This window comes from Petromyzon marinus, chromosome 8 (genome assembly GCF_048934315.1).
Source record: "Petromyzon marinus isolate PM22_M1 ecotype Great Lakes invasive population chromosome 8, UKy_Petmar_22M1.pri1.0, whole genome shotgun sequence".
NCBI classification, from domain to species: Eukaryota; Metazoa; Chordata; class Hyperoartia; order Petromyzontiformes; family Petromyzontidae; genus Petromyzon; species Petromyzon marinus.
The window spans coordinates 448,362-457,843 of NC_133674.1; the positions used below are offsets into that span (position 1 = coordinate 448,362).

At 52.1% G+C, this 9,482-nt stretch overlaps 1 protein-coding gene across 1 annotated transcript; it reads left to right on the plus strand.

Moving 5' to 3' along the window:
* The first annotated feature begins 2,184 nt into the window (after nucleotides 1-2,184).
* Nucleotides 2,185-8,686, plus strand: LOC142924061 (U3 small nucleolar ribonucleoprotein IMP4-like). Its single transcript, XM_076065509.1, has 4 exons — nucleotides 2,185-3,239; nucleotides 4,494-4,617; nucleotides 6,082-6,153; nucleotides 6,585-8,686. Exons 1-3 carry the CDS (start codon nucleotides 3,189-3,191, stop codon nucleotides 6,138-6,140), a joined length of 234 nt encoding a protein of 77 aa, XP_075921624.1. The 5' UTR covers nucleotides 2,185-3,188; the 3' UTR covers nucleotides 6,141-6,153; nucleotides 6,585-8,686.
* Nucleotides 8,687-9,482: the final 796 nt, after the last annotated feature.

The following is a 9,482-nucleotide window of genomic DNA, read 5'->3' on the forward strand; positions in this document are numbered from 1 at the left end:
ATTTGTGGTTACGGCGATTATGGTCGCAGTGATTGTGATTATATTTGTTGTGGTTATAACCCGCGATGTATTTCGTCGAGGATGGATGCCGCCGCGTGCAGGAGTTGGGCGAGGCGGGAGTGAGCCACCTGAAGCGCCCTCTCCGACGGTGGTGAGCCGCCGGGCGGCCGGGCAGTGAGCAGCTCGGCCGGCGTCGCTTCTCCTCCCCCTTCCGGGGCTGCCAACCCCAGTGGTGTTGAGTCGTCCTCCTCTTCCACTGGAGCCCTGGTACGAGTTTTTCTTCGCGTCTCCATTATAGCGATTCATCTTACTATTTGGCTACTTCTGACGCCAGTTGTAGTGGGTGGAACGGAGAGCGAGACTTCTTACCGAAAGAACCAAAGAGTATGAACTTATATGGTTTATTTCATCTATTTTTAGTGGTTTGCTACCATTCCCTTTGCACTCCTATCGTTTTTGTATTGTTTGTTGTGACGTTATGACCCCGTGCCCCCTACTGGCACATCTTTGATCAAAGAGCTTTATAGCTCATTGGATTCCTCCAGCACAGAATCAATACCGATTCTGATGAGACCGGAACGAACACGTTTGAATCGAATCGCGTACTTCGCTTTACTAAAATAGTTGTGGAATCGATTCTTGTGGAATCTGTTCTCGTGGAATCGAATCATCGATATTAATTACAGAGATTCACCATCGATATTAATTACAGACATTAATCAACGACGTCGCTAGGAGTATCGTGGTGCCGCTCTGCAAACCTTCGGGCTACTATCAAAGGTTTGTTCATCAAGCCATCCAGATATATAAACACAGACATAACTTCAACCGAGAAGATGGATACAAATTGAGTAATCATTGGAAGAATGTTATTAACCAGGTAAAACCTTAACTGCTTTATGGTGTTGCCTTAACTTTCCGCATCTCTAATTTCTTAAGCTTCCCACTCCCAGCCCCGCTCTCTTCAGCACTCCCCTCCTCATACCCCCCCTCTCTATCTCTCCTCCCTGATCCTCCCCCCTTCTCTTACCTATATAGTCTCTTGTTTACAGCAGCTCTTTTGCCCACGTCGGCAATTGTTTCTTGCTGTGGTTTGTCCCACCTGATGATGGACGCTTGTGTTGTGCCCGAAACGTCGTGATTTAATTTATTTTATATTTTATGCCTATGTGACTTTACCGAAAGAACCAAAGAGTATAGCCCAAGAGAGTTTGTGTAGGTTGGAGCGGTAGTGTAGCACAGTAGGGGGCACAGGTGGTGCATCGGCCAGTCATCTCAGTCAAGCAACCAATGGCAACCTGGGTCTGTCTGTCTGTGACCTCCTGCTGCCAGCGGGCGTTCGACGCTTCATGTGGCCTTAACCTGCACGTAGCCTGGCACGAGCGCCGTGGTGACATCTCCACCACTTCGTGGCGAATGGCGGTTGTTGTTTATGGTCGTCTCGCGATTAGCACTACGCTGCACTACTAACCCAGCGACCCGAGTTCAATTCCCGCTCACGGCCAACACTGGTGACGATTCCGTTCCTGGGCCTCCCCTTGGTCAACTCAGCCTCAAATGAGTACCTGGTGCGTTGTGTAAACATCGCCACTGGGGAAATTAAGGCGGCCGGATGTGGTGCTGGCCACCTACCCCCCTTCGTGTATCAAAGGTGCTGCTCGTTAACAGCACTTGCACCCGACAGTCCTGTCGAAGGCTACATGGGGGATCTTTGTCTTTGTTTGGTGGTGCAGCTGAGGAGGCGCAACTGCACGGCGAGTACCTCTACCGCAAGGCGCAGGAGGCCAAGAAGGTCCTCGTAGAGGAGAAGGCGCAGCTCAAGAGGGCGCTCGATGGTAACGGGCGGCGAGACGGATCTAGAGATGGGCTCGCGACGACAAGACAGACGAGAGACAGCGAGACAGACTAGAGACGTTGAGACACGCAAGACAGACTAGAGACGGATCTAGAGACAATGAGACACGCAAGACGGACTAAGATGGGACAAGACGGTCTGACAATACAGGCGAGAAGACAACCGCGCGTTGGAAAGTGTTTCCGAATGAGTCCATGCGTGCGCATGATTTTTCTTCCTTGTTAATTCTCCCCTGCCCGCCCCCCACCCACTGCCCCCTGTCCCCCTGACGTCGTCACCGAAGAAAACCTGGTGCTGCCTACGGACCTGCGGTGGGAGGCGCTTGAACTCCAGAAGGCCGTGGAGTTCGACCAGGGAGGGGAGGGTGATCTCACATCCCTCACCATCACGTCTCCTCGCATCTCTCTCTCTCTTCCTTCCCGCGAGACTCCCGAGGCAGAGGGATAAGCGTCGCGCGTCTCCGCCCGCTAGACACGCCGAGTCGGCGCGCATCCCCGGCTCGCCGTCGGTCCTTCCTGCCAAGCGGTGGCACCGTGTTTTGCCGCGGAGGTTCGCGGTTCGAGAACGGCGGGCCCTCAACCCCCCCCCCCCCCACCGGTTTAATGGGTTTAATGCCGCAGTTGCGTTGACCGTAAATACTGCACGGCGATTGCTTCCCAAGTGGACTTTGAAAAATCCCGTGGCGTGAACGTGGAAAAAGAGTCGGCCGTGTGTGTGTGATGGCTGGCGTAAATTTTTGTGGAATGTCAAATGAAGGCCGTGGTCACCACATCACGTGTGCTTCTGGAGCAGTCTTCCTTCTGGAGCGATCTTCCTTACAATATTAGGAAGCCACTGGAGCTTTGCACTTTTAAATCATCGTCTAGATTGACAAACTCATTTCTTGAGAACTACTTTTTGTGGTTAGTTTGTCACACTTCCGATTGCCACGGTTGGCTACGTGCTGTAACAAAGAGGTTTAACATGCACTGACCCACTCATTCACTCACTCATCATTTTACTCAATTTACCCACTCACCTGCCATATCACCCACCCACTCTTGCAATTGGGACTCATCCAGGTCTCATTATTGCTCAGCTCGCTACACAAAATCAACGCGATCACTGCAGAGTGATATTCTAAACCATTCCTGGTCGCTCCTTCCATCCACCCACACACACACCTTCACTCACCTGCACGGGGAAGTATGGCAAATGATAACCTACCCTCTCCGTCCCCCCTGCCCCATCTACCACCTCTTTCTATCCCCCCCCCCCCCCCGCCGTGTCAGTAGGAGTGAGCAGCCACATGGATGACGAGTACCGCTGAGCCGGCGTGAAGGACCCACACATCATGGCGACGACCTCACGCGACCCCAGCTCCCTCCTCAAGCGGTTCATCAAGGTGCGGGCACGGGGTCACAGGGGCTACAGGGTTTGGGGTCACACGAGGAATGTGGGTCCTCGTGTATTGCATGTGTACAAACGCGCAAAGACAGAGGTCCCCCATATAGCCTTAACAGGCTTTTGGGACAGGTGCTGTTTGCGAGGGTGTAGGTGGCTAGCACCACAACTGGCCACCTTTATCTCTCTGGTAATGATGTTTACACACCGCACTAGGTACTCATTTGAGGCTGAATTGATCTAGGGGAGGCCCAGGACCAGTTCAGATAATCGCCACTGGTGTTGGCCATGAACGGAAATCAACCTCGGGTCACTAGTTTTGTGGGGCAGCATGCTAACTGCTAAATTACCGCACACACACGTGTTCTCTATCGGCTTTAGAATCAGTTCCTTGCACCTCACACGAGCCGTGTCGACCAATCATCGGGCTTGTGCAGTGTGAGACAACTCGCATCCGTTGAGTTAACCCGAAGAAATCTGGTTGTTGATGAAAGGTGGAGGCTGTGTGGGGGGGGGGGGGGTCGTAAGTGGTGGAGCGTTGGACACTTTGGTTTGGTGCATGCAGCTTTTGTCAACTTCAGTCCTCGCGATTCAGTCCGCCTTTTCCCGATGACCGATCCCTTCCATTCATCGAAAATGTATCTACTGTAGCACTACGCACGGTCGGTGGTCACGGAAAGATGTACCATTGGGGGCGCCACTGTGGCGAGATGTTAACTCCCTCACCTGGTATACAGGAGGTCGCAGGTTCAATCCTGACCCTGATGCCTGCTGTATATTTGGAGTTGCGTGCCTCTTTCCGAGGAGTTGCGTGGATTTCTCTACAGGTCCTCCGGTTTTTCCCTCCGCATTTAGAATCGACGTCCGTTTAAGAGTATTTGGCTACTATAAATTTCCACATGACGATAAGCCACTTAGTTGAGCTATGATTTGTGGCCAGGTCGCTTCTGGAAAAGAGCTGCATAGCTCAGTGGGCCTTACCTGGTAAAATAAAAATAGTAAAGTTTTTCCAATGGTGTATCCCAGTTGTGCCAACACGGGGTTTGGCGGCCCCGTATACCGGCACGGCTCGGCTCGGCTTCCGCAATGGAAAAAACAAACAACACAACCCGAGTCGGATACAGTGGGGGGGTGGGGAAGTGGGGGGGCGAACGCAGCGTGGCCGGGAAGGACGCCGGTGGAAAGAGCGGACTCGACGTGTGACCGCTTGCTGTCATGTTACCACACCACCACCACCCTCCCACCACCACCGCAGGAGATGAAGCTGATCCTGCCGAACGCTCAGCCGATGAACCACGGAGGCCACAAGCTGCAGGCGCTGGTGTGGGCGTGCTGCGCCAACGCCGTCAACGACTTCATCGTCCTGCATGAGCACCGCGGTATGCCAGGCACGCGCACGCACCACAGTCGACAAAGCTCCCCCGTGTAGCCTTTAACAGGCTGTCAGGGCAAGTGCTGTTTGTCGAGCGACCTACGAAGGCCGGCAGGGCACACGGCGGGGTGGGTGGTGTGGTCATTACCGCATCTGGCCCCTTTTGTCTCCCCACTGTCGATGCTTGGACACACCGGAAATCAAAGTCAGGTCACCGGATTTGTAGTGTAATGAGATAGCCACTCCGCTCCCGCTCCCCGGTGTGATGCATGGTGTGACGTGTGTGATGCGGTGCAACAGACGGGGGATGGAGGTGTATTTATCTGTGCGTACGATGTGCGGTGTGTAGTATGACGCTGCAGACGGGGGATTGTGGTGTCTTAACTGTGTATGTGGTGTGATGTGGTATGATGCCGCAGATGGAAGGGCAGTGTGTTTAACTCTCCAGTACAGTCTGTGTGACACCTGTGGTGTGTCTAACTTTCCGGCGTGCTGTTCATGTGACACGTGGTACGATGCCACGGTGTACTTGACACTCTCGAGCGTGGTGATGCGGCACGACATGCGGACGTGGACATGATGTCCGAGGCATTCCCACACCTCGTGATGCACAACTTCACGTCGCGACTCGGAAAGAGGGTGCGTGCGGGCACCGTGCCAGTCTCACCCACATCTTCCTCCCCCATCCCCAAAGCACAAAGATCCCTCGTAAAGGCTATAACCCTTTCTCATTTCCATGATGTACATATACGTTGTCGGAACGGAACCGTAAGAAAAACTCAAGTACGTCTTCTGACCTGAAGACATACCGAGGCTCCCATAAGGCCATGCGGGAGGGCGTGTGGCACAGTTTTGTTCCATAGAGTGCCGGTCGTGTCACTACGGTTCTCTGCGGTGAGGGCAACGCCTTTTAAAAACAGCAGCGCTACGCCTCTATAAATAAAATTAACGCCGAGCCGCTCGCGCGTACCGAGATTCATCTGTGAACGTGACACCTACCACCCGGCAACTTGCAGATGTCTCGGAATGGGAAAGAGTGAGCAGACTTTTGGGCCAGGTGCTGTGTGTCCGCCTGTATATTCGGAGTTTGCATGTTCTCCTCCTGGTCACTTTGATTTTTCTCCAGGTCCTCTGGGTTTTTCCCTACACATTTAGAAACTTGAATTTCGAGTATTTTGCTGCTATACATTTTTATGTGAAAAAGAGCTACATAGCTCAGTGGTAAAATAAAAATAGTTTCGTTTTACTTTAGTTTTCGCGCAACAGCAAAGAGTTTTTATTTAACGCCATCTCTGAAGCTGAAGGCGCGTAATGTTGTTCATTTGTTAATGCATCCGCAGTTTTAAACAGGGTGTCCGCTGGCCTCTAACTGGCAAACGTCTGCGAGGACACGTAATGAGAGTCCAGCGCGGTCCGTGTAACTTGCCGCATCCCCTCCCGTGACTTCTGTGCCCCCCCCCCCTCCCAACAGTGTACAACGTCTACAAGCTCGACGGCAAGGACATCGAGTTGAAGGAGGTGGGACCGTGATTCGAGATGGAGCGTAAGTCTGCCTGACACATTGTTACTCGTCTCCACTTTACACCCCTGCAGAGGCGGTGGAAATTCCACATTCCTTGTGGACTTCCCTACGAAGTGGTTGTAAATTTTATCGACCCCTGAGAGGATGATGGGCTGAATGTAAGAGTCTAGCCTCGGGCTAGGTGGCCCGCGGGTGACTTGTAGAGCGGATCGGAACTTGAGTCGGTGGGGTCGCTGCTCTGGTCGCATTCGCTGTACCGTGACCCGACTCGCATTCCCCCACCCCGGATGCGATGTGTAAATTCAAAGATGATCGGACGTAATGCTGGCCACCCACACCCACCCCTTGGTGTGCCGTGCTGGCTTTCCTACATGCTAACACACGAAGCACTTTTCCCACGCCGTCTGTTAAAGGCTGCATGGGGGGGATCTTTGCTTTTGTGTGTCGCGCAGTCTACGAGATTAAACTGGGCACGCTGGACAACGCGGCCACCGCCGAGGTGGAGTGGCCTTGGTGACCGTACATGAACATGGCGAAGAAGAGGAAGTTCCTGAGCGTGGAGTGAGGGAGGGGGGCGACTTCCCCCCCCCCCCCCCTACGGGCCTGGGGGGAGGGGCATTGGCGGGGGGGTTTGTCCCTGGACAGCCGGAGTTGGAGTCGAACCTCGCGGCGCTCTCCGCTGAGGCTCGAGACGTTGAGGAGAGGTCGCCGCGTGGATAGGTCAGTGCGTGAATCGCTGTTCCAACCCTCGTCACACACGCGCATCATACGCGTCACACACACATTGCGGATGTACATTTATCAAACACAAACATGCACATCGTCGCATGCGTCGCACACAGAAGCACACAATTGCACAAAAAGACAAAGGTACTCCGTATCGCCGTTAACAGATTGCTGGGGCAAGTGCTGTTAACGGGTAGCACCTATGATGGCCGGCATGGCACAGAAGTGGTTGTGTGGCCAGCCCCACGTCTGGCTGCCTTTGTCCTCCCCAGTTTTGCGATGTTATACACACCACACCACGTACTCACATGGCTGAGTTCATAGTGCGCTAACTGCTGCACCACCGCTCCCCAAACGGTGTACATACACGCGTACACAAAACGAAACATTAACATTTATTTAAGTAACAAAAAAGAAAATACCAAGTCAGGCAGATGGAGAAAGTGGCGTGTCGCCGTGCACAGCACCGCTCTCGTAGCTACTCACCTAGGGTGGGAGCTCTTGGCTTCAATGCCACCCGGGATGTTTAGATGTGAAAACCTGCCATAATATTTTTGGGAAGTCACAAGCGCCTTAAGTTGCATCTCATCTCGACCATTTTAATGGGCACCCCCCCCCCCCCCCCCCGTAGCTGTCCCCCTGTGGCACAAAATAAACTAACAAAACTAATCTATTTTTATTTTACCAGGTAAGGCCCACTCAGCTGTATAGCTCTCTTTCAGGAACGACCGGGCCACAAATGAAAGCGCTATAAAGTGGCTTGTCACGCAGAAATATATAGCAGCCAAATACTTTTAAACGCATGTTTCTAAATGTGGAGGGAAAAACCGAAGGACCCAGAGAAAAATCCACGCGGTCACGGGGAGAACATGCAAACTCCAGATATACAGGCGTCGGGATTTAACCCACGACCTCTATACCAGGCGAGGCCCCAAGGTGAATCAGCACTTGGCCTGCGAGCGGGTATTATTAGTCTGTCAGTAGGGGGTAATGATTCCGGATTTCAGTCTCAATTGAAACTGAAATCTGGAACACTTTTGTCATATTTTGCTCGTATAAGTGTGTTCATAAAATACAAGTTTGGTCATTGAGAGAGTTATAAATGTCCTATACGCATTTCATGTTTATTGTGTTTTTTGTATTTAATGTATGAAGAAAATACAATTTTGTATATGCTACAGTATGTTTCACACGTTATTCAGTGACACTGCATATGACGGGCAATGTTTGGGGCAATCGGCCTTCAACATGGAAAATACATAGAGGCCACATGACCCGTGGCCACCGCCACTTCAACCGTGGCCCCACCACTTCAACCGTGGCCCCATTGGCACGTTGATGTGTGGCTCTGCCTTCACCTGTGGTGAGAATGAGACCAGAAAAATTACAGGAGGCCGACTCCATATGAGTCCGTCACGCTCTGGATCTCGCTAATGGGACGTCGGATGAAAATAAAACATGGAAGCGACAAGTTTCTTCTCTGGCGAGGACATTCCCACAAGATTGCCACCTTTCCCAATTAATGGAATTTGCCCCAACATCACCCTGATCCAAACCAGCAGGAGCTGAAATCTTCCAGAAGGTTCAGGATTTATTGGTACAATCGTTCGGATGTTGGTGTCCGCATGGACTTGCATTTAAAACCCCCGGTCCGCTTGACGTCTTTTAAACAATACCTGTGGTCGGGTCCGCTCCCCCACCTTTCTATCCCCTGCTTTTTTTTTATAACCGGTGTAGTATATGTTGACGGTGTGTGCGTGTATCACAACGCGATTTTTACCGGGCCCTCGAATTGCCTCAAGAAATGAATAAACAACACCTGTCGCTTTGCTGTTGTGATGTCACCACGAGGCGCCGAATGACGGTGGGACGGCGTCGTCGCACTCGTCGAGTGGACAAGGGCTCCGTGAAATGACGGTGCGGATTGCGCCAAGCGTATAGAGGTCGCCGATTGCACGCCGCTGTGGCTCAAACACTCGTGGGTCCACCTCAAAGTTCCTGTGCCCATTTGAACCTCATTGCCTGCGATGATGCTGCTGCTGCCATGGAAGAACACACGTGGCGCCCTCTTGTCTCTCCATGTTGTCTTTCACGTCCCATCGCAGTTTTCAGGTCACTTGATGTTTACAGCCTCCGGTAAGGAGGCAGTGAGGTTCAGCCGCTCCATTTTTCTTCCTTTAGTGCACAGTACCGTACACGGATACGGGCACAGTACAACACCGTAGCTTTATTGATTGTTCAACAAAAAAGACCATCCCTCGCCCAATCTAGTTACCTATACGGTGTAATATATGGCGAGACATTTGTTAACGTAAAAAAATGGAACTGTAATGCTGAAAATTATACTCCATGAAACTCGGGGTTTTATGGAGTATCTGAGGGCTTCTCAACGCTTCATGCCTCGCCCCCACTGATGCCCTCTTCTCCCCACTACTACTGACGATTGTATGTAGGGTGTGTAGGCATTTACTTCCGACTGTTGTATGTAGGGTGGTGGTGGTGGTGATGGTGGGAGTAAATGAGATTTAAAACTGGGTGCTTAACTTGAACTCACCACCACTCACATCATGTATGCACTCATCCGCCATCTTGCTCACTGACCCTGTTTCCGTGTTGATGGTGTG

What these genes read in the sequence shown, in the direction of transcription:
- LOC142924061 (XM_076065509.1), top strand. Translation starts at nt 3,189, where the DNA reads ATGGCGACGACCTCACGCGACCCCAGCTCCCTCCTCAAGCGGTTCATC. An exon ending in TCCTCAAGCGGTTCATCAAG is followed by an intron (nt 3,240 to 4,493) that starts GTGCGGGCACGG and finishes CCACCACCGCAG; the next exon opens with GAGATGAAGCTGATCCTGCC. An exon ending in CGTCCTGCATGAGCACCGCG is followed by an intron (nt 4,618 to 6,081) that starts GTATGCCAGGCA and finishes CCCTCCCAACAG; the next exon opens with TGTACAACGTCTACAAGCTC.